The sequence below is a fragment of the Cololabis saira genome, chromosome 9 (assembly GCF_033807715.1).
Source record: "Cololabis saira isolate AMF1-May2022 chromosome 9, fColSai1.1, whole genome shotgun sequence".
Taxonomy (NCBI): domain Eukaryota; kingdom Metazoa; phylum Chordata; class Actinopteri; order Beloniformes; family Belonidae; genus Cololabis; species Cololabis saira.
Window position 1 is genome coordinate 28,910,232 of NC_084595.1, and position 21,421 is coordinate 28,931,652.

Sequence of the window (21,421 nt, forward strand, 5' to 3'; positions counted from 1 at the left end):
TCCCCTAAATCCTTTATGGCTGAATTTGAAGAAGGAAAAATGCAAAATAATCACAATAAGCTACAACAAGCTACACTTGTATTTATCACTTGTATATACTTAGTTCTATTTTATTTCTGCTAAACCAATGACTCCAAATAAAGCGGACACACACACACACACACACACACACACACACACACACACACACACACACACACACACACACACACACACACACACACACACACACACACACACACACACACACACACACACACACACACACACACACACACACACACACACAATTTGTTTCTGATTGCACACGACACATGCAGGTGATCTGTAAACCTTTTATCAAAAGGAAATTACGGACAGAATGTTTCACAAGAATTTTATTGAACATTGCACGCCCTTTCTTTTGATTTTGAGCAAGACACATTTGGTCCCATGGCAAGTAAAAGGAAAACACTGTTTTACAGTACTCCAACATTTACCATTGAAATGATTACAAATACATTTTTCATTGGAAAATAAATTCATTAAAAAAATATACTGTTAAGATAATAAAGGGAACACTTAAAGCAGCACAATGTAACTTTCAGCTTTTGTTGAGTTTGGCGGCTCCTTTGGACAAAAGCGGTAGTGCTTTACCAGTAGTGTGGAAGGGTTCCTACCATCCACCTCCAAGTTACATAGTGCCAGTGAAGGCGATACAGACCCCTCAGACCATGACAGAGGTGTCATTAAACCTGTTGTAAGTTGATGTACCATCACAATGACTCTGGAAATATTATATTAAGGTGGAAAAGTTACATTGTGCTGCTTTAAATCACACATTCAATAATCTGTTTAAAAAAAAAAAACAAGCAATGTCATTGGTCCATGGAAACCAAAAAAAAAAAAGTTAGCTGACTAATATATTTGATTTTTGTTACTGATTGAGTTATGAAATAAAAATGATAAACATACTTTGTCACCTCAATTGAACTGAGATAGTCACAATTATATTACCCAAAATAGTTTCTCTGGCTTGTAGAGTTTTTACCAAAGTTACTGTATAAACCATCAAAGGACTGTTTTTACAAAACTGAGCTGTACTACTCTCAATGTTTCTGTCACCCACAATGTTTGTAAAAAATCACTGGGACCCAGGCTCTGAGCAGTGGCTCCCTTTCAACCATCAACTGATTACTTCACATTGTACAGGATAAAAACAAAGCAAAAACAAAAAGAGAAACAATTAGCTCTCAATCAAGGGCTCCTGTAAATAAAGAAAACAGAAAAATCAGCCTCTGCACATTTGTAACATTAACACTAGGGCTGTGCGATTAATCGATTTTAAATCTAAATCGGATTTATTAATCAAGACGATGTTAAAAAAAGGAAAATCGGAAAATCGATTTTCCTTTTTTGCAGCTGGCTGCATTACAGACAGAGCTCGTCTAGTCATCTTTGTTTGGTCAAGAAAATTGTAAATGTTGTCACTTTACTAAACTCAAGGAGGATTTACAGTATCTTTCAATTGCACTTAATTCCCAATAGGAAAATTTGTTTGCTATTTTTCTTTAAAAATAAAGATAAAATATTTGAAACAATTTATTCCATTGTCTTTTGTAGTTTTACCAAAAAAATCGAAATCGAAATCGAAAATCGGGTTTTCAGAGAAAAAAATCTGGATTTTATTTTTGTCCAAAATCGCCCAGCCCTAATTAACACATATTAACACATTGAATAAATTAGTCCAAGCCCCAATTGGTCAAAGCTGTTTGTACTAAAGTAACTCTAGAAAAGGCTTACCTTTTGGAGGTCCAACCCATTCCAATGGTGCCGACGTGTAAATGAATTTGTCAGAGTCACAGCTGCTAAGAACAGCACACAAACACCAAGAATGCAGAAACTGACTTCCAGCAGATGTCGCACTGCTACACTTTGCTCCTCCTGAAGGATAGCAGCACAGAAGGAATGAAAATATAATACAAGAGAATATATACACCATGCTTAATTGTTCAAGTGGGTACCTTAGTTAACATGACTCTAAGTTTAGGGTCATTCTCGAAGTGCAGACGGTAGCAAGTTTGCAGTGATGTTGGCAGCTGATTGCTCACTTCTACATGGATGGTTGAAATATTTGTCTCTGTTATAGGGCACTTTGGAGGCAACCTTTAATTAAGGATACAGGATATCCATAAAAACACAAAATCCATAAAACAGGTATATACAAACAGTAAAGTAACAAATGTCTGAACTGACAAATATTTTTTTTAAGATTATTGAGTTGCTCATTATTTAAATAATAAACATTAGCAATTAAAAGTGAATTAACTTACAAAGTCATGGGCAGAAGGTATGTTGGAGCACTTATGGTGAGGCAGGTGGTGTTTCCAGATATAGTCGCTATTGTCAAATTCATATTTTCTTTGTCTAGAAGATAAAATAAATACTATGAGAATGTATTAAACACAACTTTACATCATCCCAAAACTCTTCCATTGTAAACCCAACCTCCAAGATGAAGCTGACTGGCTGTTAAGGTGGTGCGTAAACCAAAGCCTTTCAAAGAGTGACTTGGTGAGACGGTAGTCACGGCCACAGGTACCCTGAGATGCAAAAAAGTAACAGGAGGACTCGTTGTCGAACTAACTGAAGTCTTTTCCTCCTTTTCCTGGTTCATTGGAGGAGGAGGAACTGAAGACATTTCTAAAAATGAGCTTGCATTTACTTTTTCACATAAGTAAAATTGTGAAAAGGAGGAAAGTAGCTTGTTCCAGTCCTACGAGAAGAAGAAAGAATATGCACGTTGGAAAAATGTATACATGCATTCAGTAAAAGCCAGCAGAATATCATATTTTTTACACACGCCAACACTCAAAATCTAAAATGGTGGAACGTAAACTCACTGCTCATCTACCAAACAAAGAAAAAAAAAATGGACCAATCAAAGTTTGTATTTGCTGATGAGTTTGAATCCCAAATTCAAAGTTTTTAAAGATGGTTTTCAATTTCCAGCATGAATCTGGTTTAATATGCCCTTACCTTCAGTGTGTCTGGGTTGGGCAGAGTATGATTGTAGTTGTAAAAACTAAGGCATATGAAGGAAATGGACAAAGTGAAGAGACACAGGAAAAAAGTCACCCCTGGAGGATTATGAGATACATAATCTCTTAGGTTGACTGGTTGACAAAAACCCATCACCAGATGGAACCAGGCTGCAGAAAGCTGGAAAAAGAAAAAAGTATGAAGTCAATAGTACTAATACTACTAATAGCTTTGATATATCTTTTTTTTTCTCTGCCACTACAGTATATTTGGTAAAGCTTGCAATGTTGGAGTTTGATAATCTGCCTATTGGTAACTGATTCTCAAGACAGGATCCATACATTTATTCAACTTAACCTAAACAAAGCTCTTATTTTTGTCAGGGCTGTTTGCTTTTGGTGTTGACAACTGCTAGACGCAGTGATGTAAGTTCAGAGTTTGAACCTTGAAGATTGCAAATTTATAACATTATTTATAGCTAGTCTGAATCTTGGTTCAGTAAACTACAAAATATCGGCATCACATCACTTGGAGTCATTTTCCCACAGTTTGGAATCATTTTGTTTCTTGTATTTCAACTTGTAGGGGGAAAATGCTACATGGTTACAGTTTAGGAGACCCTAAGTAATCACCGTGAGGATTTATCTATCAGGCATCTTTTATCTCAAAGGCAAAGTTGATCAAACTGTGGACTTAGCTAGAAACTAACCAGAAATAGAGTGATTTACATCCACAGAAAACCACATTTGGATTGTCTTTGTATGCAAATATTTGACGAAAACGATGCTGTCAAACCGATGATGAGACTTAACAGCCAACCATATCTATATCCATATACTAGTATCCTAGTAGCGAACTAAGTATCCATGTAAAACATGTTATCCTACCTGGAAACGATGTTTTCAGATCCCGTATCGAGTGCTGCTATAATGTGTTTTAAGTTTGTTTTTAAACGACAGGAAACTGCAGTTCGACATTAAAGTTTCATCGGGTTTCGTCATTGAAAATAAAAACACGGCAGATGTTTTCAGTTTACGACAGTTAATTACTAATACGGTAACGCGAGTCACGTGACAGACACTACCCAGTAGTCAACTGACCTCTGGTCACACAGATATACATAATAAAGGCCTTTATTATGTATATAATACTGTAGTAGTATTATACTGTAGCAGTACTCCAGTTGTAAAAAAAAAATCAGGGGGGATGGTGGATTTTATCATATGGGGACAGATAATTTGTGCTGATTACAAATAATATAATATATTACAAATAATATCACTGACCAAAACACCTGCAGAAATACTGCAGGAATGACATAGCAGCAGTTAAATGCAGCCTTCTGTAAGCTTTAAATATCCACTGGGCTTACATCAAAACACAACAATAAAAAACAGTTTTCTGAACTTATCAATATGACTCTGTCCTTCACAGGATAAGTAAAATGGATCACTGCAAAAACTCAAAATCTTAAGAATATTTGTCTTATTTCTAGTTAAAATGTCTCATTTTAGTAAAAAAAAATCTTATTACGCTTAAAACAAGACTCATCACTGGAAAAAAAACAACAATTTTCACCTGTTTCAAGTAGATTTTCACTTAAAATAAGTAGAAAAATCTGCATCTGGAACAAGATTTTATTGCTTGTAACGAGAAGATAAATCTTGTCCCATTGGCAGATTTTTCCTACTTATTTCAAGTGAAAATTTACTTTAAACAGGTGAAAATTGTCAAATAAGTTATTTTTCTGGTGTTATTTTTCTGGTGTTGACTCTAAATGTTGAAATAGCAGTAAAACCACATTCATTGATGAAATTACATAAGGGATGGAAAGGGGGGGTGGCAGTTTTACAGGGGGGATGATTTTTACCGTTTTTATTTCAGGGGGGATGCCATCCCCCCTCATCTCGAGTACTGTATACGGGTATATACACGAGGCCATGTCAGGTAGTAGCTGTGGAGGTGACCGTTTTCTTTCCTTTTCCTTTTTTAAAGTAAAGTTAAAGTAAAGTTCTTTACCAACAACCAGTCAACCACAACTGCTGAAAACACCACTATAGCTGTGTTGGGCTTATATGTGTAAAATAACTCATACTGACTACATATTTAAAGTGAGAATGCATATCATTTTTAATTAACCAATTCATAAGTATTGGTCTAATACTGTTCAAAGAAAAAACATTACAAAATATAAATGTATAACGCAAATTATCCAAAATGGCTTAAGTCATGATTACCACAATGCTGTGATGTCGATATTGGTAATAATTTCTTTAAAAGAAGTGTAAAGACCACTTGTGCAATTTACAACATAACTATTAGCAATTAAAACTGAATCCCAGAAAAATTTACACAGGGTGTGTAGGATATAACATTAAAAACAACAAAGAAATCAGAAAGGAATCAAATAAGGACACTCGAACACAACAACAAAAATTAATGGTTCTTGTTCATTTTGCCAAACATAAAAAACACAATATTCTATGATTTATCGTGCAAAAACTGCCACACTGAAACGATGCAATACTTTCACAGTGCACCACCTTTCTGACCATTACTGGCAATTATGTCTATCATTTCCCTTCGTTATGTCTTTGAAAAGCAAAGCTGGATCTGAGCATATTCATAATATTTGTATTCCACAACAGTAACAATTAAGGAGTCCAGGTGACTTTGATAGGCTTGAAAGTCCAAATATCTGGGTGACCCATGTGCATCAGGTCTTTGTAGGCGGAAGTGCTCCACTGGAACGGCGGCACCTGGTCCCAGGTTGGCCCACTAACTGCCACCATGCCATACTCTTTGAACATTTCATAAGAAGTCATCTATACAGGAACATAGACAAAGATACAGTTAACATGTCATTTAAGGTCATCTTTGAAACAGTATACTCTCAAAAGATGCATGGAAGCATGAAAGGTAAGCACACAAAGGCTCAGGAATGTCTGCTAATAGGGAATTTAGATAGAAAAATAGAAACCTTCATGTCCGTTCCTCCATGTGATCTTTGTGCAAGAGCACCAAATGGATATGTTCCATTTGCAGGATTCAGGTCTGAGCGGGCTGAGATGGCATTTTCTCCATTCTGAGGTGGATTACAACCCTCACACCTTGATAATGGATCTTCTTTAAAGTTATTATACCTAGAACATAACAGTATTTCTAAGTCACTTGGAAATGTCATTTATGGTGCTAAAAATACATAAAAAACTGTAAAGTGTTGAACTTTACCTCATGAGCTGGATCATAGAATCCAAATCTGTGACATGTGTCTGATCTCTCCTGAATATCTGAGCTCGAGGACTCTGGTCCAGTGAGAACCATGGACCAAACTTCTCGACCATCTCATTGCAGCCACTGGCATTAAATATGCTCTCATAGTACCTGCATGTTAGCAAGCATGAGGTAAGAAAAACAAACAAACCAAAAACCCCAGCAGAATACATGTCGTCTCAGATGCAAAAATTAGCAAACATGTAATCCTTCAAAATTGCAAAGCTGGATACTTACGGTATGTTGAAACTCGCCCAGTATCCCTTTTTCAGCAGTTCTTGAGTCTTATCACGGTAAACAACAAGCCCCCTGCAGCATTGCAAGATGAGGTGTTTTTTTTTAAGTAGAGAAAGATTAAAAAAATCTACTATAGGAATTCGGAATCAATTATATTGACTTAAGTTGGGTTTTAAAAACCTACGGAATCTGCTCCAACACAACAAAGAGCTCCTCTTTAATGTCAGCTTTTCCTGGAGTGAAGTGGTTATAGTTCACAATCATCCACTGGTTGTTATACCTACAAAAGTATACAAGCACAGAACAAAACCTTAGACCTTCAGGATTGAGTGGTTTTCAATAATTGACTGTAAGCCCATGTGATTTGTCTTCAAGTAACTGATTCCCAGTAAGCACTCATGATGCGCCTGAAGACTCAATTGACGTCTCATGTGCGTTCTGATTATAAATGTCTCTCTTTTCTTTGTTCATATCAGTTCACAGGACAAAGTCCTGTCCACTTGTACAAATATATTCAAATAACTTTAAAAAAAAAGGGGTTTGTTATTTCATTCACATACAAACACACTTTAAAGTATAGCTTGCAGGTTGTATTATTCAAGTGTGTGTGTGTGTGTGTGTGTGTGTGTGTGTGTGTGTGTGTGTGTATAAATATACGTTTCCAAAAGCTCCCTATTCGTTTAGTGGGTTTTATTAGTACTTTTTTTTTTTTTTCCCTCGATGTGTTATATCACAGATAATAGGAGGGTTCTACTCGAGCATGGTGATCTAAGGATGTGGTTTGTCAAGTGGATATATCTTTAAACATCTTATCCCGACAATGCGCGGATCCATAAGGGTTTCTTCTTCTTGCCCCTTTTCGATCATGGAATGGAACATGTATGTGAACTACCATTTTCATGATAAGGAATAAATAAAATTGAAATGAAATGAAATACTTGCATCACTTGCTAACGGCTCCTTCACGTGAGACAAGCTGTTTTTATGGTATACGAAACTCTGATGCCGAGCTTCAACTGTTATGGAAAAGTATATAATTCGTAAAACTCACGTTCCACTGTTGTACTTGCTGAATATCTCTGCCCACTCCATGCCAGTTGTAGCCAGTCGATTAGCCACAATGTTCCGCAGCCACTCCATGACTGTTCCTGTGGGCTGAACAAACTTCCAAAGAGCAGGGTTGCTGTTGCCAATAGTTGTTTCCAAAGTTACCTACAAATACATGATAAATTAAGACACAATAATAAAAAAAAAAAAAATTTTAACCCTTAGTTCCATTAGCTCCCACTTCAAAGAGTTCTCACCAAACCACTACTGAGGATGTAGAAGTCATCGCCAGAGAAGATGGATCCTGGGTAAGATGAGAAGGCCTGAGTTCCTCCAGGAAGGGGAAAATTGTCTGGGGAAAAAAAAAGAAGCATTTAATGAAGTGACCTTTTTTCACACATTATTGACATAAACATAAGTGCCTGTGCATTATGGGGACTTGCTTTAAAAGAAGTTTTACATGAGGAAATATATTTGGTTGTTTATCAGTAGGTAGATTAGTAGATGGAAAGCAATTTTCTGTACTGTAAACCTCACAGCCAATGGACTGGAAAGGAGGAGTCTGGGTAAAATGAGTAGTACCAAGCAGCATCTCTAAAACACATTAATAACATGCAATATTTTTATTTAATCCTTAATAAAACAAAGTGTTGTGGTTTTATGTGCCAGACTATTACTTATCTGATCACACCTTGAAAGTCTATTTTTTACTGCTGTTTCCTGACTATATACCAAGTGAATATGCTGTGCTTCAGTCTGAAGACTCTTGGAGATGATGAGCAGGACTACAGGTATGTCTCGTAAACTACCTAATGGAGAAGCTTTAAAGGCAAAGATGTATTTCTTCATGATGCGCAGCATGGCCTGGTAGTTGTTCCAGGTGTCGTGTGACACCAGCAAGTCCTTATTGTTGGGCAGCAGCTTAATAAGGGCAGAGCAGGAACCAGAACCAATAGGTCGAGTTAGGCTGGATTTGTTTAGAGCTGATTCCAAGTCCTCAAGATCCCCACCCATCTGAAAAAGTCTATTGGGAAAGAATAGCAGTGGAGTATATAAGAAAACAACAGGAAACAATGTTGATAATCTGGGGAACAGTAAATCAAAAAGACTGATCAACACAAAATGGGAGTAAGTACTCACAGAAAGCCAAATGGGCTGAAGGAGAAGGGCCCGGTTGGAAATGACAGCTGGTCATAATAGCTGTCCTCCAGACCTTTCAGCTGTAGGAGCGCCAGACGCACCTGAACGGCAGAAACGGATACTGCAACAACTGAACTTTTGGCTCTAAATGTATCTTTCATAACAAGTATCTAACAAACACTCCTTAAGTACCTGATACCAGTAGGGTGAATTTGGCTGTTGCTCTGTTTGCTCCTGAATCCACAGCAGGTTGGCTGAAATGAAAGCCTTCAGGCGCTCACAATAACCAGGTTCAGATATGAAGGGCCCACAGTAACCCATCAAAGTGTTCATCCAGTGCTTATAGATGAGCTGAAACAACAATACACCATATCTTAAGACAAAAAAACAAAACAACTATGTACATTTAACTGAACAGGATTCATGCTTACCTCAGATGTAAGTGCAGCCTCCACTGCACCAGCAGCATAAGCCTGGATACTGTCATTGTACTTACTGCTGGTGGTGATCTCCAAGAATGACCACCTGACAGTAACATATGACAATAATTGAATAAGATGAAATTGATTTATGCGATGTATAAATAAACTCCCACTTTTGGGTTGACAGACAAACATGACCTCTGTCATTATAACCAGGAATCAAAATTATTCAATGATACGCTGGGCGCCTCTCTTCACTACACTACTCTCTTTATGTCATTTTTGTCATCAACTTATTTTCCCTTCTCATATGGTATCCTTGAAACTTATGTTTGTTGGCATCCTGGTCCTGTGGTGCCAGGACCCTGAAATGGACATTTATTTGGACTTAATTTGTCTTCATATATTTATCAGTCATGTTTCAGTCAGAGTTGTAATGTATCCGAGTTTATTTACACAGGTATTTCCCCATTATACCTTATAAAATATAATTAAATTATGCAGAGGAAACAGGACTTCCTCTGTTCTCATGCTGCAGAAAATCCTGCCCATGCCAAGACATTTTGACCAAGGTTTGGAAAGAATTAAATTGAGCCATTTTGCAAATTACCAAAGCCTCAAGTTAAAAATAATAGTACTTCGCTTCAGGGGCGAAAATCCCGTTTCATAGTTGGGGGGGACAATAAACAGTAAAATTTTAGAGAATAAATCCAGGAGGGGACAAGGAATAAAAGTTTTAGCCTTCCTTTAATACAGCATTTTGACATTTTCATCTCTATCTCGCAAACAGGCAGAAGACCTTTCTTAGAGCAATACAAAACAATGGTATTAGACGGAAGGTGGCAATAATACAGCACATCTGACATAATACACTGCAAAAAAACAAAATCTTAACAAGAATATTTGTCTTATTTCTAGTTAAAATGTCTCATTTTTAGTTAAAAAAAATCTCATTACACTTAAAACAAGACTCATCACTGGAAAAAAACAACAATTTTCACCTGTTTCAAGTAGATTTTCACTTAAAATAAGTAGAAAAATCTGCCAGTGGAACAAGATTGTTTTGCTTATAAGATAAATCTTGTTCCACTGGCAGATTTTTCTACTTATTTCAAGTGAAAATGTACTTGAAACAGGTGAAAATTGTCAAATAAGTTATTTTTCTGGTGATGACTCTTGTTTTAAGTGTAATGAGATTTTACTGTTTATTATTATTTTCGATTTCGGTTTCGGACACAAATTTTCATTTTGGTGCATCACTACTAGATACTACTGCATTGTTCCAAAATTATTAATTCTGTCTCAAATTATTCTAGGGGGGGGACAGCTTTACTAATGGGGGGGACTTGTCTCCCCTGTCCCCCCCGGGATTTTCGCCCCTGCTTCGCTTTAAAATAACTCATTTTGATTATTTTATTTCACAAGCCTTTTGCCTTTAGACTACATTGTTCAAAGTTCTGCTAATTCCAAATATTTTCTTTGTTGGTTTGGCTGTTTTGGGAAGGAAGAGCAACACAACTCGTTTAAATTATTTTGTCTCCTAAAGCAGGCGTGTGTCCGGAGCGAGGCGACAGGTCGAGCTGGAACTCACCCTGTTGTTGTGATCGAGTCTGTGAAGTTTGCCCAAGCAACGAACTCTTCTCGGAACCCGTCAACTACGACCAGCTGTCCGCTTCCCTTGTCAATAACAACTGTTCGTACTTCAGCCCGACCACACGCACACAAGCAAAATACCACAGTTAAACCAACTAAAACGTTTAAACCCCTTGTAAAACCTTTAAAGGTAAAAAGCGTAGCTTGCGTGGACTCCATGTTGAATGAACAAATCACATGACAACTATTGTGTGATTGATCACCTGACCCCAAGATTGCACTTTCAAAATAAAAGACTACTGAATTCTTCACTACACGCGCCCGGAGACAATACCACGTACAATGTTGGTCATAAAATTATATTTTCTGCAGCACATTTTAAGCAGCAGCAGGTATGAAGGCATTTGATAAGCCTGGAAATAAAAGAATTATTTAGTTTCTGTCGTGTTTAGATTTTGATATAGTGAACTATTCATTATACATAATTTCTATGTCCTTAGTGTGATAAAAGAAATCTAAGTATACCATGTTAAAAGTTATATTATAAACACATTGATGTGATTTAAAGCTGCTAGGATCCAGGGGGATCTGGGGTTATGATTTTATTTTCATTTATTTATTTATTTATTTTTGCTCTTAATTTATGTTAATTTTGCATTGTTATACTTAATATGGGCATTACTTTTTTTGTTTTTTTGTATTTGTTTTTTTTGTTATTACATTTATCTATTCATTTTTTGTTATGTATTGGTGTTTTTTTTGCACCATGTTTTTTTAGAAAAAGGAAAAAAGAAATAAAAATTTGATCACAAAAAATAAAATTATATTTTAAGCAGCAGCAACAGAAACAACAATATTAAAAACAAACAAAAAAGATCAACCACACACACACCAATTACATAATTTCACTTTATAAAACATATACAATGTTAGAAATTCACAAGAACATCTTCATCAGTTTACATACAGTGCACATACTATGCAAGTCCAATTAAAAAAAAAAAGAAAGAAAAAAAAAGAAGTTTTGAAGGTATGTTTTTTTTTTTTTACACAGTCCTTATAAGAACAACAGAAAACCACTGGTCAGGCTTCTCCAAAGGCATTCGGAGGTCAGTCTTCACCTCCTTCAGTTTCCATCTTTTCCATAATTCCTTCCAAAACATCTGACTTGCGGAGCTTCTTAGTGGCGACTGACATAGAAATAAAGGACATAAGTTAATCAATTATAAATTAGCTTTTATATAATGAATCACATTGTATACTTCGTTAATAAATTAAGAAGATTCACCATGAAAATGTTCAGCTGTTTTCCGTCTAAGGCTATCCACCGTTTCCTCAGCATCAGCCCACTCCAACACAAGACGTCTCCCATACAGATGAGTGCTGTGGCAGAGTGCAGCAAAGGCTTTCTATTCAGAAAAATGAAAAAAGACAATTTATAATCATAGTATTAAGAACAGCCTACAACGCTTTTGCATTGTGAAAGTTTACCTATAAACCCCCCCAAACAAAACCACAACAAACCTTAGCATCCTGTTTGGTGATGAAATCAACAAAGCAAAAGCCTCTGTGTTTCCCCGTACCAGCAGCTTTCTTTGGAAGGCGGACTGTTTTCAGCTCCCCAAACGTACTAGGAAGATGGAGGAGAAATAAATAAGATTAAATTACCTCCCTACAAACTTTTTTCCACTGAGTGTCAGCAAAAACAATAAATAAACAGCAATGTTAATATGGGGCCATTACCAGAAAAGCTCTCGAATTTCCTTGGCACTGGCTTGGAAGGGAACATTACGCACAAGTATCTTGGAGCCCGTCTGCTTTTTCTCAGCCTGTTTCTTTTTGCGTGACACCTCAGTTGTCCTGCACACAGAGGAAGAAAATAAAGTATGAACTACAACAGGGGCATACTCTCATACACAATTAAGATGATACTATTTTAAATTGAGTAGCTGCTTACTCATTTGTTTTAATATGGAGTTTAAACTCTCGAATTCACAGATTTCTTGATTTATTCCAGCGTTACAATAGCGTTATAACAACATTAACACTAGTACGGATCCATCCATGTATGCACACACACACATTTTGAACATATAGAACCCCCTGTAAATAGATTTATATAAGTCGACAAATGTTTTATATGAATGTACATGAAATAAATAAATCTATACCCAGTGTGCACACACCTATTTATATATACACAGGACTGTCTCAGAAAATTAGGATATTGTGATAAAGTTCTTTATTTTCTGTAATGCAATTAAAAAAACAAAAAGGTCATACATTCTGGATTCATTACAAATCAACTGAAATATTGCAAGCCTTTTGTTATTTTAATATTGCTGATTATGGCTTACAGCTTAAGATTCCCAGAATATTCTAATTTTTTGAGATAGGATATTTGAGTTTTCTTAAGCTGTAAGCCATGATCAGCAATATTAAAATAATAAAAGGCTTGCAATATTTCAGTTGATTTGTAATGAATACAGAATGTATGACATTTTTGTTTTTGTAATTGCATTACAGAAAATCACAATATTATAATTTTCTGAGACAGTCCTGTACATACCTCTATACATGCACATGCATAACAATACACATAAATCCCATTTAACATGTCTGAAAAGGGCTAGGAAGAAGTAAAACTTATTTAATCCTGCCCTTTCTCCAATATTCCATAATTACAGTTTATATCCATCCGGTTATACGAGTCTTATGAATTTATGAAAAAAAACAACATATATAGTAATGCAAGAAAGTCTAATATTATTTTAATGTTAAATTTTACAGTTGTAAATTCACATCCAGATAAACATTCACATCCAACTACGCATTGATACTCCAGTAATGTAGATAGTAAGTAGTAGTAGTAGTAGTAGGCCATAGTAATGGCCTACCATTTTTATTTTTCATTAGAAAAAAAAAAAAAAATCATGGTGCATCTCACCTTGTAGCTCTCTCAGAAATCTTCAGCTCTAATTGGTGATCATCTACAGTACAATGCTAGTAGAGTGTTGGGGAAGAAAGAAGATACACATCAGCCAAAACTCAGGTTGTAAAGAATGTCAGAGTTTGAGAGGAAGCTGAGTGAGTACCTGCAGCTGCCTCAGAGCCTTCTGTGCTGCTTCTGCTGACTGATATTGGACAAAGCCGTAACCCATAGAGAGTATTTTACCTGTAGGTCAAAACAACATTGTTGAGAGAGATGTAACTTAATTCATCTTACTGGTGTGACCAAATATGTGACTGCCCAAACGGCCACAAACGGATGCAAATGATGAATAACTTCACAAGGTGCGTGCTTATGATCAACTACACTACATATTCAAAAAGGTATGTTTCAATATAAGTTAGATGTTAAATCTGTTAATATTTGAGTTCAAGACAAAAATTGTCTTCGTAGTGGCTAGAAATATGGATAAAAATCACTATCGAATAACACAGCTGATGGTACGTCTTTAATTTTGCATCACTTTTAAGTAATTAAAGATAAAAGTTAATTCCCATAATCACTTAAAATAAAGTGTATATATTGCATATTTTTGTTGGAATGTCAAATCACCTCAGTTTGTGTTATAGTCTTAGCATGGTATCAAACAAAAGGTCAGCCCTTTTGCAAACGTATGATGGCAGTTATGATATGAAGTACCTGATTTATCTTTCTTCTTGGAAATGGTGCAGGATTTGACCTTTCCACACTTGGTGAATGTCTGATGAATAAAAAATAAAAGAAAACAAAATAAACATCTTCAATGCCAGTTTCATTTATCTCTTATGAAATGTAAGCAAGTATAATAGAATTATACTTATGACCTAACTTACCTCCTGGAGTGTCTCTTCTGTCGTGTTAAAGTTAAGATTCTTAATGAAAAGTGTAGAACCTGGATCAGCTTCCTCCTCATCATCCTCCTCATCCTCCTCCTGTTCTTCTTCCAACTTTTTCTCCTCTTTCGCTGCATCCTCCTTCTTTAACACTTTTGGATAGATCAAATATTTAAGGTTTATTTCTGGTCTGGTTATTTAGACTGTACCCTTAATATCCAGAAAGCCCAAATAAAAAAAAAAAAAGAAGACTACTAAGCCCATCAGTGAGCTATATACCTGGTTCTGGTCTGGCTGCCACAAACACCCCGACAGGTGCCCACTCCAAATACAGTGGAACATGATGGAACTAGTGGTCAAGAAAATAGGACAGAATAATTATAATTAGTCTTCAATGTCCCCATTCAACACCAACAGCACGGACACGTTTATGCAGATGACAAGCCATGCATACCTTGCTGTAAGCCAGCCTCGTGAAAGCCCTTTTGCTTTCTGTTGGTTCCAGGAACTCTATGATAGCGGTGAGTCCTGAAGGTGGCAGAACCACTCGGCCCAAAGAACCATGAGGTGAAAAAAGCTCTTCAAGCTCTGACACCGTCACGCCAGCTGGAAGGTTCTTCACCAGGATCACAGTAGTACTCCTTGCTGCTGCTGCCTGCACGAACAGGAAATTACCTTAATATATTCATCAATAACATCTACACACACACTTAAGTTTATAGTGAACTCACCTGGCTGAAGGAGTCCAGACAGACACCGTTGTCCAGCAGGAACTGGCGAGTTTCCTGGACAATCTGAGTTTCCCCTAGAGCCATTCTTACTGCAACACTTCCTTTCGACTCCTGCAGAGGAGTGCAAGGACCAAAGAAGTTGAGTATGTCGTGCTGATGTGTAAAAATAATGTTGAAGGAAGCTCAGGTGTAAAGTCACTCACATGGTCCAGCACTTGGCTTTTAGTAGTGTTGTATTTTTCAGCTATGGCATCTGCCACTGCACTTGTACCCAGAAACAAGGCGTTCCAGTTGTGTGAACTACAAAGAATCAGAAACATAATACTTAATTAAAAGCAAAAACACCAAAACAAACAGAGAAACAGATTGTTGAATGTGCAAAGTGTACCTTGAACTTGAGGCTTTATTTTTAGCATCTTTTTGTCGTTTGTATGATGAGGAGCCGGGACCACCAGCATCTGAGGCTTCTGGCTTGTCTTTCTTCACAGTAGAGGGAAGGAGGTGAAGCATTCTACCCTGAAATCATAAGACAAAGGGAGATAGAGGAGAGAGAGAAGAAAAAAAATCAAGCAGTTATGAATTGGCACAAAGTCCAGAAGAGATTACAGATCTCTCGGTGCAGGGATGAATCATGCAGCCAAATACCTGAAATATGTGTCCGTCTAACTGAGCAAGAGCTGTGACAGCGTGCTCTGGTATCATGTAGGTAACAAAAGCAAAGCCCTTAGGCTTCTTGGTTAAATTGTCAATAGGGAAAAGCACCTCAGATAAAGGCCCTGTAAAGATTGCAGAATTATAAAACACTTTCATTAGAGCAAATTCATTTATGCATGAGAAAACATGCTTAAATTGTGCATGTGATAAATGCACTAAAGGTTTTTTCGAACTCACCGTGCTTCGTAAATAGCTCTTTAAGCTCTTCCTCTGTGCAAGTGTAAGGAAGGTTTCTGATGAAGAGTCGACCTGACTCTGAAACTTCCTCCTCTTCTTCATCATCCTTGAGCTTCCTGGAGAAGTTTCTGTCAATTTCCTTTTCCTTTCGGTCCCAGTTTCCCTTCCCCCCAGAGGGATCAACGCGGAAAACTTCAATGTAACGACCCCCTAAAAACAGAAGCAGGGTAATTTTTAACCAAGAAAAGATATTCACACCGTGAATAGAAAACAAAATTTCACATTTTTAAAGTATAAAGATAGAAATAACATAAATGTCAATTGTCACATATTTAATGGGATCTCCAAACGAACAAAAATCCTGGCAAAATAGAAATATTTAATATTCACAGTCATTTTAAGTTGTTAAAAAAATGTTTTAAGAAAAACAAGCAACTTACAACAATCTGATTGTACGACTCTGCATCAAAATAGAGACTCTACAATTATATTTAAAATCAAAAGGCATAAATCCACCATCAGATAAAGTGATTCTGATTAAAAGGAGATCAAAAATGTGTTTGAATGTTTGGGTTTACATTCTACTGAAAGCCATGGGCAACAAAGAGTTGCCAAAGAAACTTCATTGTTTAAATTTATCAATCAGGAGAGAAATATAAAGTATATCAGGGAACACTGTTAAAATCATCAAAAAAAGTGGCACTACAGAGACACTGCAAAGGTCAGGATGACCCCAAAAAAGTTCATGAGAGCACAAAGAAAAAAAAAAAATGTAGGGAGGACACAAAGAGGCGCACATTGTCCACTGGAGGAACGACAGGGATCTCTGGCTGGTTTTGGTCAATACTTGCATGTGTGTACCATCTCCTTATTCTGCACGGGTCTGGGCTGTGGGGTGGCTTGGCAAGACGAAAGCCGTTTCTTACAAAAAAGGAATAACCAAGTCTGTCTGAATTATGAGAGAAGATTCATTCTAACACTGTGAGAAAACGTGTTATGGTCTGACGAGACAAAACTTGAACCATCTGTGCTTTCGTTCTAAAAGATAGCTTTGTGATTACGGGGCATCATCCAAGGAGCATCATACTAACAGTGAAACATGGTGATGGCACCATTGTTCTTTGGGCCGGTTTTACTTCAGCAGGGCCTGGGTCACTTGTCAAGATAGTCGGGAAAATGAATACCTGCAAATACCAAGATATTTTGCCGCAAAACCTTCTGACCTGTCAAAAATCTGAAAATGACTTTCAAATTCCAACATGACAATGACCCAAAACACACATGAAAATCAACAAAGACATATCTTCAGAAAAAGAAAAAGAAAGTCTGGGAATAGGCCAGTCAGAGTCCAGACCTCAATTCCATTGAAAACCTATGAAACAACCTTAAAAAGCTGTCCAGGCGATCCACCTTGTATATGTATATGTATATGTATGTATATATATATATATATATATATATATATATGGGTCTGTTCAGGTTCACACTGTACACTGGTGGAGAGTGACAGGCACCTCGAAGCTGCCATCTTATCTTTTTGCCTTTATCATAGGTTCTTCATTATTTTACTATTTTTATTTGTGTTGCTGCCCTTTGTGAAGCACTTAAAAGGCTGGTTTTGATGAATCATGTAATGAAGCAGTCTTGCTCAGTTCTTTCACTGAATGGTTCTAAAGATCTACAAAACAACATCTATCCATTTACTGCCCAGCAGGGAAATATATAGTGTATCTTACCTATGTAGTCTTTATTCTTCTTCAAGGCCTTTCCCACTTCTTCTTCAGAGCGTAAATCCACATAAACGTAACCTACAGCAAAATATAAAATAACCTGCGCTAGTACACGGGCATAAATACCGCTTACATAGCCGAATGTATTCTGTCTGTAGCTGATGTGATGTTGCATGTTAAAATACTTTCAGAAACATACCTGTTCTATTCCCACTTTCATTCTTGCCAATCCGGACTGCTACAGGCTTCAGCGGGGTCATGAATTCTCTAATTTGTTGCTGAAAAAGTTGCACATGAAAACATTTTGAAACTTACTGAATGTTTTTACAGATCCTCACCGGTTAAATGAGGAAAATCACCTCTTTAACGCTGAACGGGACTCCTCTGAGCTTCACTGTGAAACCTGTCGTTGCCTCCGTCTAAAACAAACAGTTGTGGGATTCAGCAAATGGAAACGAAACACTGGATGATTATGTTTGAGATACAAATCTGTCTCAATGGTGACCTCCTGTTTGGCCGTTTTCTTCCCTTTGCTCTGCTTCTTATCAGCGGCAGGTTTAGTCTTTGAGATGTTTTCTCTGTCACTGCTCTCATAGGCGCTATCCGGTTGCTGTACATGATCGCCATCCTCTTCTTCATCATCATCATCATCATCACCGTCATCCATCTCATCTGCCTCCTCTTTGGTGTCCTCTGTTTTTGCCATCTTTGAGCGCAGATAATCCATATCTGAAAGGCCAGCCTTCAGAGCATCTTTTGTGACAACTAAAAACCACAAATATACAGGTTTATTTTCATTTAATAATAAGATGGTTCATTTTTAAGTATGTGGTAAATTAAAGTAAAAAGTATTGAGATAATTGTTATAATTTATTAAAAAGAGGTCATATGTGCTTTCTGATTGGAATATAATGTTATACCATAAATTATCATGTTACATGTGACTGATGGCTCAAAGAAGGAAGTGTATGCATTGTATATTAGAATTTGTTTATGGAATACAAAGTCTTGCAGACCCGATACCAGAACTTTTTTGAGACTGTTGATTTTTCCTACATAAAATAGAGCAGTTTCCTTAACGATATGATTTCCAGGCAGTGGACGTTCCTACTGAAATGCAGCTAATCAGAAGACGCTTTAAGATGCTTAATTGAGCAAGTAACACTAACCAACCTCTGTCTGTGAAAGAATCTTGTCTTTTTCTCAATGAGTCTCTCCTTATAAGTGTCAGCCTGAAATAATTGCAGCGTTTCGAGCTATGATGAATACAGAGATACACTAGTGGTATCAAAAATGAAATAAGATGTCCGGGAATTAATAAATTAGCTAATAGTCCCCACACATTTCAGAGCATGTAACCCCATCATTTGAGCACAGCCTTCATCCTCATATACCAAGAAGAGACCAACCTTCATTATCACCCTCCTCCTCCTCCTCCTCCTCCTCTTCATCTTCTGACTGCTCCGAGTCAAAGTTGAGATAATCATCTGAAGCAGGCTTCTTCTTGGTCTTGGCTTGCTTGCTTTCAGAATCAGTCATTTCCTGAATCATGTCATTGCCCCAGGTCGGTACTTGGCTGCGGTTCTGATGCACCGACAGAAACTCCTTGAATCCTTGCTCCTCTTCCAGCTGATGTGATAACCAGACAAAAAAAGAAAGAAAAGTCAACAAGATAAAATAATTTAAACGTGGTATGTAGAGATTGATGCATAAAGAGATATCAAGCAGTGGTTGTACGAGCCAGTTAAAACTACCGTGTCAAAGTAGGAAAGGGTCTTTGATTGGGTATGCTTCCTGAGCCGAAGTTAAACCCATTTTTGACTGTTATCAAGCGTGATGCTGCTGTGAGTCAGTGTATTTTGCTTGTTACAGGAAAATGCCTGTATTTGTAAATTCCAATGGATCACCACTGAAATGTTGCTGAAGTGAAATAATTTATGTTGGACTGGAATGAAGAATAAAAGGATGCGATAATTATGAAAATCAAATTGGATTCATTTTGACTTAAAGAATAGGCTCTATAGTCTCAATTAATTATCAAAGTTTGAAATACAGACTTGAATAATGAGCTGTTTAATAATAAAATCATAAAGTAGCCTCTCTAATTTGATAATTACTGGAGACTATTGATGCATAATACAAAAAGCATTGATTTGATTTCCAGATCTTAACTGATTACAAGCTTTATCATTTGTTTATAAACATTTAAGGACAGATCAGCTTAGTTGTTTGTTTACTCACATTTCCCAGTACACTTTTGGTTTCCTTTTTCTTCTTATTTTTCTGAAATCCAAAGCAAAGACATATGGACAATATTTCACTTAACATAGCGCAAATGATGTCTTAACCTGCTGCAATGTCACACAATGTAAACGTTATGATGGAAGCATATGATTTCATGTGCAACTCTATATTGCGAGATGCATCAGTGTAATTATTCACACAGTGACAACCAGTTAACTGACCTTTTTTCCATCATCTGGAGCTGGATCAGAGGGTTTGTCCTGCCCTGGACGCTGGCTGTGCTTACTCCAGGCTTTCTCTTTAGTGGGATCGCCAAAGGATTTACACATTTCCACCTGTAACAACAGCAGGAGTTTGTTGAAAAATAAATAGATAAAAGGACTGTCTCAGAAAATTTGAATATTGTGATTTTCTGTAATGCAATTACAAAAACAAAAATGTCATACATTCTGGATTCATTACAAATCAACTGAAATATTGCAAGCCTTTTATTATTTTAATATTGCTGATCATGGCTTACAGCTTAAGAAAACTCAAATATCCTATTTAAAAAAATTGTAAACTGTAAACCATAATCAGCAATATTAAAATAATAAAAGGCTTGCAATATTTCAGTTGATTTGTAATGAATCCAGAGTGTATGACATTATTTTTTTTTTTTTTTTTTTTTAATTACAGAAAATAAAGAACTTTATCAAAATATTCTAATTTTCTGAGACAGTCCTGTACACTCAGTAGCAGGAGCAGGAGCAGGAGCGAGGTCTCATACCGCCACTCTCGACGTGTCCACGAAGCTCTTGTTCAGGTGTTGCAGCGCTCTGCTCGCATCTTCCTCCGACTTAAACCCCACAAAGCCGAACTTACGGAACTTGCCGTCTTTGGTAAACTTCAGAGAGCAGTCGGTCAGAGTCCCAAAGTCAGCAAACATCGACTTGAACCTCTCCTCCTTCATCTGGACACAAGATACATTTGTACATCTTTAAGTGCACCGAGGCTAATGTTACCGTCAGCTGGCGTCCACGCGTTTAACTTTCTCTTTTTTAACTTACCCCATTTGGGAGGTTTTTCACGATAAGTCTTGACATAATTGCGGCAGCTGAAAATCCACTAATTCAACACTAGAATAACTTTCACATAAATGTCAACAAACCAGCATGGATGTTCTACTAGACCGCCATGTTGGATTTGTTCTTCTTCGTGGGGAATTTAACAGCAGTTTTCATCTTTCAGAAGCGCATCACTGCCGCCCCCTGGACTTACTTAGTCACTG

At 36.9% G+C, this 21,421-nt stretch overlaps 3 protein-coding genes across 4 annotated transcripts; all 3 read right to left on the bottom strand.

Annotated features, from left to right (window-relative positions):
• Positions 1 to 282: 282 nt before the first annotated feature.
• On the bottom strand, positions 283 to 4,064 carry zgc:158398 (uncharacterized protein LOC568894 homolog). 2 transcript variants are annotated; one of them, XM_061729976.1, is made up of 7 exons: positions 3,909 to 4,064; positions 3,019 to 3,201; positions 2,488 to 2,755; positions 2,313 to 2,406; positions 2,004 to 2,145; positions 1,783 to 1,923; positions 285 to 1,246 (listed from the first exon to the last, which is right to left on the bottom strand). In XM_061729976.1, exons 2-7 carry the CDS (start codon positions 3,172 to 3,174, stop codon positions 1,226 to 1,228), a joined length of 822 nt encoding a protein of 273 aa, XP_061585960.1. In that variant the 5' UTR covers positions 3,175 to 3,201; positions 3,909 to 4,064; the 3' UTR covers positions 285 to 1,225. The 2 variants fall into 2 exon arrangements, with proteins under 2 accessions (XP_061585961.1, XP_061585960.1); XM_061729977.1 differs by lacking the exon at positions 3,909 to 4,064 and having other exon boundaries at positions 283 to 1,246.
• Positions 4,065 to 5,452: 1,388 nt separating this feature from the next.
• Positions 5,453 to 10,965, bottom strand: plbd2 (phospholipase B domain containing 2). The gene is made up of 12 exons (XM_061729978.1): positions 10,732 to 10,965; positions 9,150 to 9,243; positions 8,911 to 9,069; positions 8,719 to 8,819; positions 8,388 to 8,602; positions 7,836 to 7,930; positions 7,583 to 7,743; positions 6,716 to 6,811; positions 6,532 to 6,603; positions 6,253 to 6,405; positions 6,002 to 6,164; positions 5,453 to 5,846 (listed from the first exon to the last, which is right to left on the bottom strand). Exons 1-12 carry the CDS (start codon positions 10,950 to 10,952, stop codon positions 5,676 to 5,678), a joined length of 1,701 nt encoding a protein of 566 aa, XP_061585962.1. The 5' UTR covers positions 10,953 to 10,965; the 3' UTR covers positions 5,453 to 5,675.
• A 603-nt stretch (positions 10,966 to 11,568) lies between these two features.
• Positions 11,569 to 21,339, bottom strand: rbm19 (RNA binding motif protein 19). Its single transcript, XM_061729108.1, has 24 exons — positions 21,201 to 21,339; positions 20,921 to 21,103; positions 20,373 to 20,486; positions 20,149 to 20,190; positions 19,302 to 19,536; positions 18,413 to 18,672; positions 18,267 to 18,326; positions 18,107 to 18,185; positions 17,914 to 17,985; positions 16,178 to 16,387; positions 15,932 to 16,062; positions 15,675 to 15,802; positions 15,490 to 15,586; positions 15,287 to 15,397; positions 15,010 to 15,210; positions 14,835 to 14,904; positions 14,556 to 14,707; positions 14,383 to 14,443; positions 13,829 to 13,908; positions 13,681 to 13,736; positions 12,477 to 12,593; positions 12,258 to 12,363; positions 12,022 to 12,142; positions 11,569 to 11,923 (listed from the first exon to the last, which is right to left on the bottom strand). The coding sequence occupies exons 1-24, from the start codon at positions 21,234 to 21,236 to the stop codon at positions 11,844 to 11,846; spliced, it is 2,802 nt and encodes a 933-aa protein (XP_061585092.1). The 5' UTR covers positions 21,237 to 21,339; the 3' UTR covers positions 11,569 to 11,843.
• Between the last annotated feature and the right edge of the window lie 82 nt (positions 21,340 to 21,421).

What these genes read in the sequence shown, in the direction of transcription:
- zgc:158398 (XM_061729977.1), bottom strand. Translation starts at nt 3,174, where the DNA reads ATGGGTTTTTGTCAACCAGTCAACCTAAGAGATTATGTATCTCATAAT. An exon ending in CAGTCAGCTTCATCTTGGAG is followed by an intron (nt 2,407 to 2,487) that starts GTTGGGTTTACA and finishes TTTATCTTCTAG; the next exon opens with ACAAAGAAAATATGAATTTG. An exon ending in TACCTTCTGCCCATGACTTT is followed by an intron (nt 2,146 to 2,312) that starts GTAAGTTAATTC and finishes CCTTAATTAAAG; the next exon opens with GTTGCCTCCAAAGTGCCCTA.
- plbd2 (XM_061729978.1), bottom strand. Translation starts at nt 10,952, where the DNA reads ATGGAGTCCACGCAAGCTACGCTTTTTACCTTTAAAGGTTTTACAAGG. An exon ending in TGGGCGAGTTTCAACATACC is followed by an intron (nt 6,406 to 6,531) that starts GTAAGTATCCAG and finishes GCTAACATGCAG; the next exon opens with GTACTATGAGAGCATATTTA. An exon ending in ATGGAGGAACGGACATGAAG is followed by an intron (nt 5,847 to 6,001) that starts GTTTCTATTTTT and finishes GTTCCTGTATAG; the next exon opens with ATGACTTCTTATGAAATGTT.
- rbm19 (XM_061729108.1), bottom strand. Translation starts at nt 21,236, where the DNA reads ATGTCAAGACTTATCGTGAAAAACCTCCCAAATGGG. An exon ending in TGAAGGTTGGTCTCTTCTTG is followed by an intron (nt 18,673 to 19,301) that starts GTATATGAGGAT and finishes TGTGGTTTTTAG; the next exon opens with TTGTCACAAAAGATGCTCTG. An exon ending in AGAGCTATTTACGAAGCACG is followed by an intron (nt 16,063 to 16,177) that starts GTGAGTTCGAAA and finishes CAATCTTTACAG; the next exon opens with GGCCTTTATCTGAGGTGCTT.